We start from the raw sequence: 16,808 nt of genomic DNA on the forward strand, positions 1-16,808 counted from the left end.
ACTAATATATGTCAATTTGCAAAAAAATCAAATAAAAGAATTATTTATGCTACAACTGAAATGTTAAATGGAACTGAACTTTTACATCAAATCTCTCGAATAGCATAATATGGTTGATTAGTTTTATTCTTCATTTTTTTTTACTAATTTATTTAATTTTTGAAAAGAAGAAGTTGAATGGTTTTAAATTAAAGAAAAAGAAGAAAAATAGAGTAAATTAAAAAACGTACAAATTAATTGGTATTCTTATTTTGCAAATATTGGTTCAATTGGAATAATAAAACTGGGTTTTTTACTTGAGATAATAAACTAGTAATATCATGATTTGATAATTGAACTTTATGACTTATACAAAATATTAATGCTTCTGCATAGTCTCCAATTGCAATTAATATTTGTAATATTTGATTATTATTTTTATTCATTCTTTTTAACATATCCATCGCAAATTGATATGCAAAATCACATTTTTCTCTCATACTAACTAATTGTAATGCTACAATTTCGTCATCAGGAATAATGTGGTATTGAAGTAACATTAATAGTCTTGAAGTTTGTCCATCATTAATTAATGATTCTATCAACCGACAATACACTGGAGGTGGTATTTTTGTTTTATTAGAACATATAAATTCAATCATAACATAACAATATACTTGTGGTTCAGGTCTCCAATCTACTAAAGCAGATGATATAGCAGATGACTCTGAAGAAATAGTAAAAATATCTTTTAATGTTTCAAAATCAATATTACCTTTAGCAAAATCATTAAAAATTGATAATAATGCTTTTTGGAGAACACGTTGTGGAGCTGAATGTCTTAGTAAAAATGAATATCGTTCTGCTGGAAGAAGACTTTGTGATAATAAAGCAAAGTCTGCTTTTAACGTTGTGATAGTTTGTTCATTAAAATTAATAAATTGATTATGATTAATCCTAAGATTATTTAACGAAAAAGGAGGGAGTTTAACAATAGCAATTTTATTTGCTGTATTATTTATTTCATATAATACTCCAATAGAATTAATCATAATTAATAATAAATCTCCAGTAACTGCTACTTGTGCATAATTATTAACAGGAACATGAAGTTCTAATACACGTTTTAATTGTGGACCAATTTCAATAAGATGAGCAATTTTATTATTTCCTTGATAAGAAAATATCCATGAACTTTCTCGAATTTTAATTACATCAAAAGATATTTTTTCTTTTGAAGTCGTTGGTATTGTTAATGATTGAATAAGATGTAATGCTTCACATAATTGATATGTTTCATAAATAATACTTTTTTTCATTTGGGTTAATGTTATTACACAATCACCAATCCATTTCCATCCAGTTAATGGACGATGTTTTGTACTTCTCAATCTATCTTCATTAGTATCAAGATAAAAAAGATAGTTTGAGCTAATTGCAATAACATATTTTTGATAACTGTCAAGAGCAATAATAGATTCATTACATTCAAAAACCTTTTTATTTCCTTCTTTTGTTAGTAAAAGAATTTTTTTTGGTTGATTTATTAAAGTATAAGCAATAGTATTTTTAATAACACAGTAGGTCATAATTACATCATTGAGTTTAGTTTCAATACAATAAATATAAGGAACAGTAGGTATGGAATAATAGAGTTTATGCTCATTATTGTCAATAAAATAATACCCACATTTATTGTTTGGAGTAAAAAGACAACTTTTAAGATTGAACGTAGTAATGATAGGGATTATTGGAGTCAGTGAGTCGTTCATTGTTTTTTTCTAATTCTGTTTTTCTTTAGAAGATTCTTTCTCTTAGAAAAACATCCATTTTATGTAATTATAGATGAATCTTAGAATATATAACATTTTTTTTTAAATTGATATTAAACCAAAAAATAATGATTTTGGTTTAAAGAGGTAAGTTGTTTTAATTACTACGAATGTTATTAATTAATTAAAGTTTAGACAATAATGATGTTAACTGTATTAATCTATCAAATTGTCTTCAAAAAATATAACCAACCATTCTTTTTATTAATTAGATAAAATACTGTTTTAAGGTATTAATGTGATATGATATTTATCTAAACATATTTATACATGACTATTTATTTAAGTTTTTATTTATTCTTTTCTTCATTTAACAATTTTGCTTGAATTTTTATCTAAATGATTTGATAATAACATAAAACCTAATTATTTAATAACCAACTTGTTAACCACTCATTAGTAACTTTTTGTTATAATCATATTTCTTATTTCTTATTGGTATATATACAACAAAATGATGTTTATATATAAATTATCGTTAATAAGGAAATAATATATTCTTATTATATAAACATTTAATTAAAATACTACAACCAAAATGAATTATTTATTTAATCAAAATAATTATAGAAATGATATAATAACAGTTGTTGAAATTATTATTAAATCTAGTTGCTTCAAACATGCATCTAAGTCTATAAATAACAATTAAATAAAATCTCTAGTACTATAAATAAAATAGAATATTATTAAAGTATTTTGCCTTAAAAATCAAATAAAATGTTCATAAATAAGAAAAATAACCTTTTTATCAAGTTTGTAAATTACATTACCATCGGTTATATAAAGATAAATATATGAAATATTGAAAAATAAATATTTATTTGTATATTTTTGAGAATGAATAAGTCATACCTTTCTTTTCAAAGAAATAAAACATAAAAATAAATTGCTCTTTAAAAAGAAAAATTAATTTTAAACAGTATATAGAAAGAGTGTTATTAGAAATTATATTAATAACTTAATAATCAAAGAAAAAATAATATAATATATGTTGTTATAAGGAAATAGAAGGAATAAAAAATAATAATAATTAAATTATTTGAAAATCTAAAAATAAATTAGATTATTACCAAAAAATATAATTAATAAAAACATTGAACACATAGTATTATTTCTCATTTTAAATGATAAAGAAAGAGCGATTTTTATAAAAACTTCAATTTAGTTATGATAAATATTTTAAATTTATTTATTATGAATTATCAATTGGATAATAAACATGTAGATATAATTCATTCTTATGAGTTACATTGATTTTAAATACTTTTACTAAAAATAATTTTGTTATTCAATAAAGCAATGATAGAATCTTCATAAGTTTAAGAAATAATTATAATTTACAAATACAATATTTTATTAGCTGATTAAGCATATTTAAAAAATTCTAATTATAAAAACAACAAATAAAAATAAATTCATTTTCATATTTAATGATTAGATTAGTTAAGAATTAGAAAATATACTTTCTTTAATTTTTTGCTACATGAATAAATGAAATATTATATTATTTTTAAATACTTTTATACCAACTAATGTTTTTAATTAATCAAATTATTACATGTTTAGATAATAAAGAATAAATGTTTAAAAAATGTAAATAATAAGGAATTTTGTTTTAAAAGTGTAATATTATTTCATTCTAAATTAATCTTTTCTTCATTAAGAAAATAAATAACCATTCAAAAAATAAAAAACAAATAGTTTTTCAAAATACCTCATCTTAATTAAAAAAACTGTCTAAAACCATTTAGCCTTTTAACTATTATATAATATGTTATTAGTTTCTTATAGTAATTTGTAGTCATTTATTCTTCTTTATTCCTTTTTTTATATTTATAAACTATTATTTAAATATTTTAAATATTCTAAAACAAAGTACTTCATGTTTTAAAGAACTTAGGATATTCAACATACTATATTTCTTACCCCATAAGTCATAATTAATAACAACCTCTTTTCATATCTCCGTTTATCCATAACTAAAAATTGACTATTTTCTTTAAAAAAACAAGAAATTATTGGTTAATTTATCAATATTCAAAGAATATTAAAACGAAAATGATGACGAAATTATTAACAAAACGAATTAAAACAACGAGATTATATTGTAGATAAAACGAAACCTTTGATATTTAATCAAAATCCAAACTTGAAAAAAGCAAATAATGTTTAATCCATTTAAGTTCGAAATCGAAGAAGCAAAAGAACAAGGGATTAGAAATTATACTCTTCCACCTGAAATTAAAATTAATGGTGATGAAAATAGAGTATGTAAGACACCTATTGAAAAAAGAATTCCTGTTTTAAGAGCATCAAGAGAAGCTCGAAACAATTTCACACTTCAACAAACACTTTGTATTTGTCTTTTAAGTAGATGGTGTCGTATAACTATTAAAAAACCAACTAGAAGAAGTTGTGTAACTGAACAATTCTTCAGAATTAATTCAATTGAACATGAAGAAGATAAAATAGATGTTTATTCATTCCTTAAAAAACGATGTAATGAAATGTATTTATTTGACATTCAACGAGGAGTGAGTGAGAAAACAGCAATACGGAGATATCAAAACAATAAAAAGATCGAAGTTATTCATTTAATGGAAGATATTCTTCGAGAATATGGAGTTGAATTAGAAACTAAAACAACAGAAGGAAAATCAGGAATTAACAGACTTGAAAATATCACTGGAATTTATACTTCAAATCAAGTCATTTCATTTGATGATTTAATCGTTGATTTAATTAAAATTAATCATATCTTACTCAACAATGTTCTTCAAAGTAATGGAGAACTTATCATTAATCAAAATGAATTCTCTTTCAACTTCTAATTTATTGTTTTTATCATTCTTTGTTGTTTTTTAATAAAAAAGTAATAAAAGATAAGAGAATAAACAATATGTTTGTTATTAAAAAAGAAGATTTATTAAATACTAAAATTATTTTCATAAACTCAATAATATTTTTTATATATACAATTTGGGATTTTAAAAAGTTGATTAAATATAAACAAGAATTGACTCAAGAGTGTTTTAGAACGTAACAACTAAATTTTCTTATAAGAAAAATTTTTATTTTCAAAAAATAAAAAATATGAAATAAAAAATTTGTTATTCATTCAGTTTTTTCAGTTAAACAAAATATGTCTACTAACATAAATAATACTGAAGAACAACTACAATTAATTAATAAACCAAATACAATAAATAAAACTCAAAATGAAAGAAAAATGAGAATACAAAATGAACTTAAACATGAAAATAATGAACAGCTCCAATGTGTTTATGTTGAAGGAATTCCTAATGAATGGAAAACAGATGATTTATTAAATTATTTTAAACAATATTCACCTTCAAAAGTAAATGTCCCAGTTGATAAAAAAACTCACCTTTCAAAAGGGTATGGATTTATTTATTTCTATACTTCAATTATTGCAAATATTGTTATAGAAAATTGCAATGAAAAAATAATCAAAGGACATAAACTTTATTTACAACATGCAAATTCTCAACCAAAACAAATTAGTTTTTTTACTAACGTTTTAAAACAACCAACTTCATCTTTATTAAAGGGTATAATAACAGTCCGAATATTTAATATTCCATTTACATGGAAAGAACATGATGTTTTGGAATATTTTAAAGAATTTCATCCAGTAAAAGCATTAATAATTTATGATAAAGAGTCTAAAATATCAAAGGGATATGCATTTATTTATTTTCCTACTTTAAATGAAGCAAATAAAGTAATACAGAAATTTAATGGAATTAAGTATAGAGGAAAAGTATTCTCATTAAAACTTAGTCAACCAAATAAAGAAGAACAAGACCAATGTATTACTACTTCTCAACTTACTGCTCCTCAAAGAAAAGATAAGACTGAACAAAAAAAATTATTAACAATATATGAATTTTCTTTAAGAGAATTTCCTAAAAACTGGACAAAAGATAAAATTAAACAATTCATAGAATCATTTGGTGTAATTGTTTTTAGTATCAAAATAGATATTAATAAAAGTACTCAATCATTTACTGGTTGTGGAAGTTTAAAAGTTAAAACTAGAGAAGACGCTGAAACTATAATCAAAAAGATTGATGGATTAATAATTGAAAATTGTCAACTCAAATGTAAACTTAAATCATCTAAACAACAACTTGAATTACAAAAAATTATTCATTCAGTTACTAAAGAAAAAACTGAAATAAAAATTAAACCCCAACAAATTAAAGATATTAAAATAAATGAAAAAGAAATTAATTCTCCTTTTAAATCGTCAGAAAATCTTTCTGAAACTTCAAAACAAATTAAAAATGATGAAAATAACACTAAATCTACTAAAGAATTAAAAGAAAGTGAAGAAATTCATTTACCTTTATCAATTCCTAAAGAACAAAAAGTAATTTTTGAAGATAATAGTGATGAACCTTTTATTGATAGTCTTTCAGACACTACAGCTCAACCACTTTATGAAGAAAATAATAATATATTCTCTTTAATGGTTCAAGGAATTCCTTATCGGTGGAATGATAATGACCTTCAATTTTATTTTCAACAATATAATCCAATTCAATCAAGAGTTATTTATGATGATAGAAATTGTCTTTCCCTAGGTTTTGGATTTATAGACTTTTATTCAATAAATGATGCACTCTCTTTGGTTCAAGATGTTCATCATTTTATCCTTGAAGGAAGAGAGTTATTAGTCTTTATGGCTTCAGCCAAACCAGTTAATTGTACTACACCACTTGTACCACATGAAATTAATAACAAACAAATTTCAAAAGATTCTATTTCAAAGACAAATAATGGCGGATACAAACGACCTCAACGTGAATTACCACTAATTGAACCAAGACATATCGAATAGTTTAATGCATATTTTTTAACTTTAATTTTCTTATTTGTTATCTTTTGTTAGTAGTTTTTCTTATTTACTATTTGAAATAACATATTTTTATTTTTAAAAAAGTAAAAAAAAATAAGAAAATTTGTGATATAAATAGTAGTTTTCATTACGTGGAAATTACGGTTGAACACGTGCAACAACAGTTATAAACAACACTTTGAACTGTTGTTTTCATTCATTAAGTATTATGTCAATTAAGGTCGGTATTAATGGTTTTGGAAGAATTGGAAGACTCGTTGCTAGAGTCGTTCTTGAAAGAAAAGATTTTGAATTAGTTGCTATCAACGATCCATTCATGGATCCAAAATACATGGTTTACTTATTAAAATATGATACCGTCCACAGACAATTCGAAGGAACTGTTGAAGCTGGAGAAAATGCCATTATTGTTAATGGACACAAGATTGTTGTCAAAGCTGAAAGAGATCCAGCTCAAATTGGATGGGGAGCACTTGGAGTTGATTATGTTGTTGAATCAACAGGAGTTTTCACTACTATTCCAAAGGCTGAAGCTCATATTAAGGGAGGAGCTAAGAAAGTTATTATTTCAGCCCCATCTGCTGATGCACCAATGTTTGTTGTTGGAGTTAACACTGAGGCATACAAACCAGAAATGAACATTATTTCAAATGCATCATGCACAACCAACTGCCTTGCACCACTTGCTAAAGTTATTAACAATGAATTTGGAATTGTTGAAGGTCTTATGACAACTATTCATGCTACTACTGCTACTCAAAAGACAGTTGATGGACCATCAGGAAAAGATTGGAGAGCTGGTAGATGTGCATGTGCTAACATTATCCCAGCTAGCACTGGAGCAGCTAAAGCTGTTGGAAAAGTTATTCCATCCCTTAATGGAAAACTTACTGGTATGTCATTCAGAGTTGGAACCCCAGATGTTTCATGTGTTGATTTAACATGCAGACTTGAAAAAGAAGTAACTGTTGAATCAATTAAAGCTGCTATTAAGAAAGCATCAGAAGGAGAAATGAAAGGAATTCTTGGATACACTGAAGACCTTGTTGTATCATCAGACTTTGTCCATGATAACAGATCATCAATTTTCGATGCAGCTGCTACTATTCTTTTGAACCCACACTTTGTTAAATTAGTTTCATGGTACGATAATGAATGGGGATATTCCAACAGACTTGTTGATCTTATCCAAATCATTTCTAAAGTTCATTAATTAAGTTAGCTTTAGTATAAATGTTTAAAACAATTTTCTTTTTATATTTAAGTTAGTTGTGAATTATTTAAAAATAATGGAACATTATAATATAACTTATATTGAGGAAGAAAGATACTTTATTGGTTTGTTGTAGTTCAGTATTAATTTCTTTGTCAGATTTTTTATATTCATTGAAATGGCTAGACTCAATGTACAATAAAGCAAATATCAGTTAATAATAATAATTAATGACTTTAGCTTAGGTATTGGTCATGAATGATTTTAGTAAATCTTTTTAGTTATTTCATTACACATAAAACAAATAATTCATTCAGTTAAGATAATTTGTTTATTATACTTTTGTAAAGCATATTTATCAAAGAATTATAAAAATACTTAAACCGTGTTAAGATAATTCTGAAAATTATTTATTCTTATGATTTGTTAGATTAATGCAATAAATGTTTCAATTATTTAATAACACTAAACATCATTTATTTCTTTTGTTAGAACGTTTGTTTCATTATATTCATTATAACACCGTTATACAGAAAGAAAAACAAATGATTTATATTCTTAAATCCAATTTATATAAACAAAACTCTAACCCAAAAATGTTAATAATGAGACAGAATAGAAAAGTATTTCTCTTTCACTTTTTAAATGAATTCAATTTATAACAAAAACTATATTCAATTCTCTATTTTTATTTCAATAGAAATTTACTTGTCTCTCATCATTTCTCTTTATATTCAAAGGAAGGTTGTTTTTTGTTTATGAAATGATTAAAATAAAATATAAATTCTCTTGAACACAAAATTAAATGAATTATTTCTTACCAATTTTCTTGCCTGGAACAACTTTCTTGTTTCCTTTAGATTTCTTTGGTGCTGCTTGTTTCTTTGGATATTTCTTGTAAATCTTTTCAACTTGTTCTTCTTTCTTTTCTACAGCAGCTTTTGGTGTAACTTTCTTTTCAGTGGTGGTTTTGCTTTTCTTTGATGCTTTTTGAATACCAGCCTTTTGCATCTTGTTCTTCTTAATAGTTTCATTGACTTGTTGTAATAATGGTTTCTTAATTCCTTTGTCAAGTGGAAGATTAACAAGAGTTTCTGTTCCTTTACCAATAACAAAGACATTGTTTAATCTAGTAGTGAAAGTGTTTCCTTTAGCATCTTTAATGTGAACAATTTCAAATGATCCTGGATGAACTTCTCTTTTAACAATAACTCCAACACGACCCATACCATTACCACCAATCATCATAGCAGTATTTCCAATATCAAACTTAACAAAATCAACGATTTTTCCTGTTTCAAGATTAAGTTTGATTGTATCATTAGCTTGAAGTTCTGGATGTGGATATCTAATAGTTCTACCATCATGAGTAACAATGTATGGAATAGCACCAGTTCCAAGTACTCTCTTTTCAATTTTGCATAACTTGAACTAATAAAATAAGTATTCTTTTTTATTCTTGAAAAATACGCACTTACTTGTCATGAAATTGTCAATAACATCAGTTCTTTGCAACATAATATAAATTGTCTTCAATTTAAATTCAGTTCTCCAAGAAATTCATCATATGTAATTAATCAATTTCTTTATGACAAGTTAAATACATTTTAGTTTAAATTTAATAAAAACAAACTTTTGCTTGTTCAGCAGTTAATGGAACTAAACAAAATCTTCTTTTAGTGTTATACATTAATCTAAAGTTTTCTTTAGTTCTTGGGATAGAAAGAACATCCATAAATCCAACTGGATATCTAGTGTCAGTTCTAATCTTTCCATCAATTTTGATTGTTCTGTTCTTAACAATCATTGTAACTTCTCTTCCATTTAATGCATAGTTCAATCTATTTCTCAAAATAAGAATAAGTGGAAGACATTCTTTCATTCCATGTGGTCCATGTGATGGTTTTGGTGCAAAAGTTCCTCCTAACTTAGAAAGCATCCAATGGTGTGGTGCATTTAATCTCTTTAAATGATGTCTTGGTCCTCTAGCCTAATTTTTATTAATGTCTTATACATACTTTAATTTACTTTTTATTTTTCTTCAAATAATAAAAACAAACCATGTTGTTTGACTGAACAAAAGAAGATATTCAAACCCTCTTTTTATCTCAATCTATATCTTTTCTATTTTTTTATTATTTTTATTTTTTAAAAAATATAAAACAAATTGAGGATGTTATTTCAGAAGAAAAGAAATTACTTTAAAAGAATAATTATTTGAGTGAGAAAGAAAATGAAATGATCTTGGTTTTTATCTTTGTTTTTACTGTGTATTCTCAACCGCATCTTCCAGTTATAAGAGTTTATTACAACGAAACCAAAGACTGTTCTTTCGTTAATCTTTGGAAAAAGTTTGCACCATCATTAACTCATGACAAATTTACTTTAAAATTTGGTGGTGGTGATACGTTTGAACATTTATTTTTCATTGGTAATGATACAAATGAGGTTGTGCTTATTGGGATAGAACAAAGTCGTTTTCCCGATTATTATCTTGAAAATCAAAAGCCATTTGTCAGACTTGTTGGAAGTGATCATATTAGTTCTCTTAGTGTTTCTCTAGTGCCACCAAAGTCTTATTTATTTACTAATGTAATTAATTTACTTAAAAAAAAAGACTTTAAAGATACAATTATTCTTTCTCAACCTCAGTTACCCTCTCATTTTGATTCTGTTATTGTTACTGACTTATCAAATGAGACACTAAATTTGCTTTTGTCATCAGAAGTTGATAAAGATGTTCCAGTCTTTATCTTTTTTGGAATTTATGCTTCTGCAGATACTGATTATTTTGTTAAACAATTACAACAAAGAAAATACACATTTATCATTGCACCAACAGTTTCAAGAGACCATACTTATCGATTGAGCCAAGACTATGTCCCTTACCAAGCATTTCTTTTTGATGCAATGCTTGTTGCTTCTCATGGAATTCAAAGTCAATCCAATATATCACTTTCTCCTCTCTCAGTTTATGAAAGACTTATAAGTACTCAATATAATGGGATGTCTGGATTATTTTCTTTTAATATGAATGGAGAACGTGATAAGTTTTTGTTTTCAGTATATGAAATTCAACCTAAAAGTCAATTAAACCGTCTTGGTTTTATTGATCAAAATGGCTATGAAATTATAAACGAGTCACTACTTCCTTCAAAAAATTTAAAAATGAAACGAATTATACTTATTGTTTTTGGTGCAACATTTGTTGTTGCTATATGCATTGTTTGTGTTTTAATTATTAGTATGTTTGTTAAAAAAGCAAGTTCTAAAATTATTGCTATCAAAGACATTGCTTTTACATTACCTCCTCTTTTTAGTAATGACCATGCAAAAACATATTATGGGATGTGGAGATTAAAGAAGGTTTGTGTGAAGGTATTAACACAACCACATAATTCAAATCAGATTGCTGAATCAATTTATCAACTCAAGAAAGTAAAAAATGAACACATAATTAAAATATTTGGAGGTAACATTAATCCTGAATTAATTGTTATGGAATATGCAGAAAGAGAGTCACTACTTGATGCTGTTCAACGGTATGACCCTTATATTCAGATTAAAGATGTCCAACACAAAATAATTGGTCAAACATTGCAAGGATTATCATTTCTTCATAAAAAAAATGTTCTTCATCTAAATCTTACACCATCCAATGTTCTATTAACTGAAAAGTATGATGTTAAGCTTAGTGATATGGATGGATCATTGTTTAGCCATGATAGAAGACAAGAAGTTGCAAATTGGAAGAAAAGAAAAATAAGGTATTGCCCACCAGAATTATTAAATGAGTTAGATCTTGATGAAACTACTGACGTTTATATGTGGGCAATGAACATATTTTATTTAACAACCACAGTCCATCCCTTCCAAGAAATCTCAAATAAAGGTAAATTGATTCATGCTATTAATTCAGGGACTCGTCCAATTTCAACATTGATTAATGATAGATCTATTGAAGAGTGTGTTGAAATGTGTTGGAAAAATGCTAAAGAAAATAGACCGTCTATTGATGAATTACATCAATACTCACAATTTACTCAGTTTGTATCTCCATTACCTAATTTTTGAAGGAGAGTGTAAATTTAAGAGAATAATATGAATATTGTTGACTTTTTATTCTTGTTAGATAAAAAAACTTATGTCTCCGTGTAAAAAATAATTAAGAATTCTAGAAGAAAAATAATTTTCTTCTAAGAAAAAAAAAGAAGGAAAAGGAAGTATATTAAATGTAAATAGAAGGTATATTATTTCGAGTATACGACTTCTAGAAAGTTAGTTTTTTTGGTTCATCTACCAATTCAATGAACGCCATGAATAAGCTTAAGGAGAACACTACACCCACACCATTTATTCTTAAATTATATGAACTTGTCAATAACCCTGAAAGTCAACACTTAGTTTGTGTAGTACTATTGTTTTAGTTTTTCATTTGTTATTGTATTTCAGTTAAAAATTTAATTACAACTTACAAATAAAGATGAGGTGGTGTGATGAACCAAACAGAAATGGGTTTGTTGTTCTTGAGCCAATTGAATTGTCAGCCAAATACTTACCAAGATTTTTTAAACACAATAACTTCTCATCATTTGTTCGTCAGTTAAATATTTATGGTTTCCACAAAGTTGATCATCCTCAAGGACAATGTTTCCAACACCCAAATTTCTGCAGAGATAAGCCAGAATTACTAACTCGTATTCAAAGGCAACATAGTAAAAAGGCTGACGCTGAAAATACAGAATTATATAAAATGTTATTAGACAAATTAAGAGAATTACAAAAAGACTCTCTTCATACTCAAAATGATCTTCAACAATTGAATGAAATGCTTTTTACCCTAAAATCTCGTGTTGATAACTTAGACACGAGAATGCAAAGAGTAGGTCAATTCATTAACTTTTTTAATCCAAACTTTAAGCCATTCAAAAGAGAGCCTTCATTCGATACAAAAAATAAGGACTCCTTAATGACTGGAATGAATCCTTGGGAATAATATTCCTTTTAGCCTGTTTCTTATCTTATTGAATTTTTTGGTATTCCATCTATTTTCTTCTTTTTTTATTCAATTAATCATATAGAGGATTAATTTTATAAAGTATTTCTTATTTTACTAAATACCTTCTGTGTTTTTAAATTGTTTCTTATTTAAATTGTTTATCTTCTTTGATATTTTACTATTTTGTGTTACTCTTAGTATAAAACTTCTAAATCTTGTTTAATATTTCGACATCGTTTTAAATAATTTTCTATATTTTTTGAAAACGTAAAGAACTATCAATTAATTAAATTGTTGATATTCTAGATATTAGGTGATGATGTTGAGACTATAAACAAATTAAATAATAATACATGGACAAATGATGTATGTATCAATTTAAAGTTCAAATGAGTTAATATCAAGTAAACAAATTACAGATATTGATAAGAAGATGTGAAAATAACTAAAAGTGGAGTTTTCTAATAAAAGAGAAATTCCAATTAAATTAAAAATAAAAGAATCATGGGGCATAACAAATTGAATAATAAGGTTGTATTTAAAAAGTAAAGATAAACACAGAGCTAAAACGGAAAGATTAAGATGTTATGACAGGAGAATAATCGTTCAAAAGTTATGAATAGAAGTTGTTCAATTTAGTTGATGATTATATAACAAAACAAATAAAGAAAAAATTATGAATAAATAAAAGCTGCTTTATTAACAGAATATCAAAAAAGTGATGAGATGTTTCATATTAATAATAAAATAATTCTTGCAACGAAGAAAAGAAGAAAATTATTGAAAAAGAAAGGATAATATTAGGCCAATCACATTATCATGAAGTTGAATTTAGAGAAACAAAATGTTAAAATATACTAAACTACTCTACGTTTATCATTTCTTAAATAAAATAACGAATAAAATCAGTATTGAAATAGAAAATAGAAGAGATAACAAAGAGAAGTAAATTTAGGAGTTTAAATAAAAAAGTTTTTAAGGTATTTTATTATGAAAGAATTAGTACTCAGTAACACTATAACATATCATTATAGATAAAAAACAAGAGTTATTGCAAGATTGAATATAACGAACATAAAAAAGAGACTAAATAAAACAGTGGGATTAGTTTAATTTCTAGACAGTTTGAAGAAATAAATTCTTATAAGACAAGACAAGTAGATTTAAAAATTTATAAGAATTAAAAAAGAAATAATAAATGATAGAGAGATACTATTTATATAAACAGAAAGAGTATATTGTAAATTCTATGAAATAAATATACTATTTCCCATTTAGTAAAGAAGCTAACATAAAATAAAAAAAACAGGATGGTTTTATCTGCTAAATTGGATTGTTAAATAGAAACAAGCATTGAAGCTATACTTATAAAACATTATACTTTCTGTTTAAAATTAAATTATAAAAAGATTTAACTTCAAATTATGGAATAAAAATAACCATAAGTTTTTAATAGTTCAATATAGGGTTGGATAAAAAATGTTATATGATGTGCATCACCGTAAATGAAAAAGGATATAATTAATGAAAGTAATTGTAAAATAAATAAAGACTAGCGTAGAGTTATACACTTTTTATATTATTATTTAAAAAACAAAAAAAGAGTTATATAAAAGTTATATTAAGAAGACTTTCTTGAATTAGTATTGAATAATTGATAGTATTACTCACTCTATAATGCTTTTTGATTGTTTTAGTTTTTATTATTGTTTTTTTATTATTCATGTTTTAGTAATAAAAAGAGAAAAGAAAAAGAAAAATGTTTTTTAAACCAAGCTCATTTCAGTGAAGATGCCACGAGAAATTATTACTTTAAATGTTGGACAATGTGGAAATCAATTAGGAAGTGAATTTTTTAAGAAAATATGTTCAGAACATGGAATATTACCTGATGGATCATTATCTACAAATGAATTTATTGACGACAGAAAAGATGTATTTTTTTATCAAGCAGACGACCAAAGGTATGTCCCAAGGTCCATTAATATTGATCTTGAGCCAAGAGTGCTTGACTCAATAAGAACAAGTGAGTGGAGTAATTTTTATAATCCAGAAAACTTTATTATACCAACAAATAATGGAGCAGGAAATTCATGGGCAAATGGATATTACACTACAGAGAAAATGAGTGAGATAGAAGAAATTATTGATAGAGAAGTAGAACATTGTGACAGTTTAGAAGGATTTTTCTTCTGTCACTCTATTTGTGGAGGAACTGGAAGTGGTTTAGGAAGTAAAATTATGGAAATGATTAGTGAAAAATATCCAAAGAATATACTAACTTCATTTAGTGTAATGGTAAAAGAAAATCCAGATGTTGTTGTTTCTCCTTATAATTCTATATTAACTCTAAGACGTTTAATCACAGAATGTCAATCAGTTGTTGTATTTGATAACTCAGCTTTAGCAGATATTACACACACACAATTTGGGGTTGATGAAGCAACTGTATTTGATATGAATTCTATAATATCTTCTTCAATGTCTGCTTTTACTGCAAATCTTAGATTTCCATCAACTTTGTATAATTCTTTAAACAGTTTAATGATTCATCTTTGTCCATCTCGATTTAGCCACTTCTTAATGACAAGTTACACACCATTACGTCAGGTTAATCAAATATCAAGTAGAACAAGTGCTATTGATGTAATGAAACGTTTAATACAACCTCAAAATATTATGGCTCGAACACGTTTAAAGGAAGGTAAATATATTTCAATGTGTGATTTCTTTCAGGGTGACGTTAGTTATGATGAAATTAATGAAGCTCTTCAACGATTCACTGACCGTCGGTTAGCTGAGTTTGTTCCTTGGAACAAAGAAGCTATTAAAGTTGTTCACACAAGAGTTTCTCCTTTAGTCAAAAGAGGAAACAGAATGAGTGGGATGTTATTGGCTAATAATACTAGTATCAGATATTATTTCCAAGACATATTAAAGGCATTTGACCAGATGTTCAAAAAAAGAGTGTATTTAGAAAGTTATAGGGAACAATTTCATGATAATTTCCAGGAATTTGAAGAGTCTAAAGAAATTGTAAAATGTGTTATTGAAGAATATGCTAAAGCAGAGTCTATTGAATATTCTGATTATTCTTATCCTATCCATAAATATTTGAAAGGAATAGCTAAAGAAAAAATAGCTGAATAATTAAGTATACTTTTTACTTAAAAAATATTATAGTTTCCATAAATAAGTTTGGTTATGAATGAAAATACCATAACTTTGATTATTTATTTTGCAATGTCTTTTGTTTTATTCAAAACGACGTTAGATATCAATAATATCAAATTAAAGTTTATTGTTTTAATTATATTCTTGAAGTATTTGGGTTAGTGAATGTTTATGTGATTGTCTTTCTTTTTTAATAACTAGATAATTCTTTGTCATAACCAGTCTGGGTAATATAAAATAGTGTTACATCTAAAAACATATGTAAATGCAATTTAACATTTGACTCAACATTCATGACTCTTTCATTATGATACGAAATGTAATAGATAATAAAGACATGGAGTTGTGTATTTAAAACAGAACTACACAGAGTTAATCAAGAAATAAAATAATACTCTAACATTCTTTATAATTCTCTTTTGGTTTTACTTTTTGTTTCAGTTACTACTTCGATATTAAAAAGAAAGATACATAAAATATGAATGAGATATTTGAGACGATAATAGTTTCAATTCTCGGAAGTATTTACTAAATAGAAATCACCCAGACTATATGACTTAATAAAACAACTTAATAATAAATATAAATGTCAAGTATAATTCTCTTTATACCATTACTTCTTTATGAAATTAGTCATAAAGTTGTGGGTTATTAGAATCTTTCATTCCATGTTATGATATGAAATATTCCTAAAAGAATGTTGTTAACTTCTCCATGAAGAAA

General features: G+C 25.5%; 9 protein-coding genes across 9 annotated transcripts in view; 7 read left to right on the plus strand and 2 right to left on the minus strand.

The window, feature by feature from the left end:
- EHI_008160 (Sec1 family domain containing protein) overlaps positions 1-67 on the plus strand; it is a gene marked incomplete at both ends in the record, with an annotated part of 1,473 nt that extends 1,406 nt beyond the window's left edge. The window contains one exon of the mRNA XM_001913550.1: positions 1-67. This exon is cut by the window's left edge and continues 1,406 nt beyond it. Coding sequence (XP_001913585.1) covers positions 1-67 — 67 coding nt within the window.
- A 166-nt stretch (positions 68-233) lies between these two features.
- On the minus strand, positions 234-1,568 carry EHI_008170 (uncharacterized protein; the record flags this gene model as incomplete). Its single annotated transcript, XM_649264.2, has 1 exon — positions 234-1,568. The coding sequence occupies one exon, from the start codon at positions 1,566-1,568 to the stop codon at positions 234-236; it is 1,335 nt and encodes a 444-aa protein (XP_654356.2).
- A 2,411-nt stretch (positions 1,569-3,979) lies between these two features.
- EHI_008180 (uncharacterized protein) lies at positions 3,980-4,645 on the plus strand (the record flags this gene model as incomplete). Its single annotated transcript, XM_648331.2, has 1 exon — positions 3,980-4,645. The coding sequence occupies one exon, from the start codon at positions 3,980-3,982 to the stop codon at positions 4,643-4,645; it is 666 nt and encodes a 221-aa protein (XP_653423.1).
- A 311-nt stretch (positions 4,646-4,956) lies between these two features.
- On the plus strand, positions 4,957-6,681 carry EHI_008190 (RNA recognition motif domain containing protein; the record flags this gene model as incomplete). The annotated part of the gene is made up of 1 exon (XM_649266.1): positions 4,957-6,681. One exon carries the CDS (start codon positions 4,957-4,959, stop codon positions 6,679-6,681), a length of 1,725 nt encoding a protein of 574 aa, XP_654358.1.
- A 153-nt stretch (positions 6,682-6,834) lies between these two features.
- On the plus strand, positions 6,835-7,933 carry EHI_008200 (glyceraldehyde-3-phosphate dehydrogenase, putative). The gene has a single exon (XM_645264.2). It carries the CDS (start codon positions 6,908-6,910, stop codon positions 7,910-7,912), a length of 1,005 nt encoding a protein of 334 aa, XP_650356.1. The 5' UTR covers positions 6,835-6,907; the 3' UTR covers positions 7,913-7,933.
- A 789-nt stretch (positions 7,934-8,722) lies between these two features.
- EHI_008210 (40S ribosomal protein S4, putative) lies at positions 8,723-9,975 on the minus strand (the record flags this gene model as incomplete). The annotated part of the gene is made up of 3 exons (XM_650947.2): positions 8,723-9,343; positions 9,546-9,902; positions 9,973-9,975. The coding sequence occupies 3 exons, from the start codon at positions 9,973-9,975 to the stop codon at positions 8,723-8,725; spliced, it is 981 nt and encodes a 326-aa protein (XP_656039.1).
- A 175-nt stretch (positions 9,976-10,150) lies between these two features.
- On the plus strand, positions 10,151-11,986 carry EHI_008220 (protein kinase domain containing protein; the record flags this gene model as incomplete). Its single annotated transcript, XM_649269.1, has 1 exon — positions 10,151-11,986. One exon carries the CDS (start codon positions 10,151-10,153, stop codon positions 11,984-11,986), a length of 1,836 nt encoding a protein of 611 aa, XP_654361.1.
- Positions 11,987-12,395: 409 nt separating this feature from the next.
- Positions 12,396-12,908, plus strand: EHI_008230 (heat shock transcription factor, putative; the record flags this gene model as incomplete). The annotated part of the gene is made up of 1 exon (XM_649270.1): positions 12,396-12,908. The coding sequence occupies one exon, from the start codon at positions 12,396-12,398 to the stop codon at positions 12,906-12,908; it is 513 nt and encodes a 170-aa protein (XP_654362.1).
- Positions 12,909-14,617: 1,709 nt separating this feature from the next.
- EHI_008240 (tubulin gamma chain, putative) lies at positions 14,618-16,081 on the plus strand. The gene has a single exon (XM_649271.2). The coding sequence runs from the start codon at positions 14,703-14,705 to the stop codon at positions 16,059-16,061; it is 1,359 nt and encodes a 452-aa protein (XP_654363.1). The 5' UTR covers positions 14,618-14,702; the 3' UTR covers positions 16,062-16,081.
- Positions 16,082-16,808: the final 727 nt, after the last annotated feature.

Source organism: Entamoeba histolytica, genomic scaffold (assembly GCF_000208925.1).
Source record: "Entamoeba histolytica HM-1:IMSS scf_1104750516381 genomic scaffold, whole genome shotgun sequence".
Taxonomy (NCBI): Eukaryota; Evosea; order Mastigamoebida; family Endamoebidae; genus Entamoeba; species Entamoeba histolytica.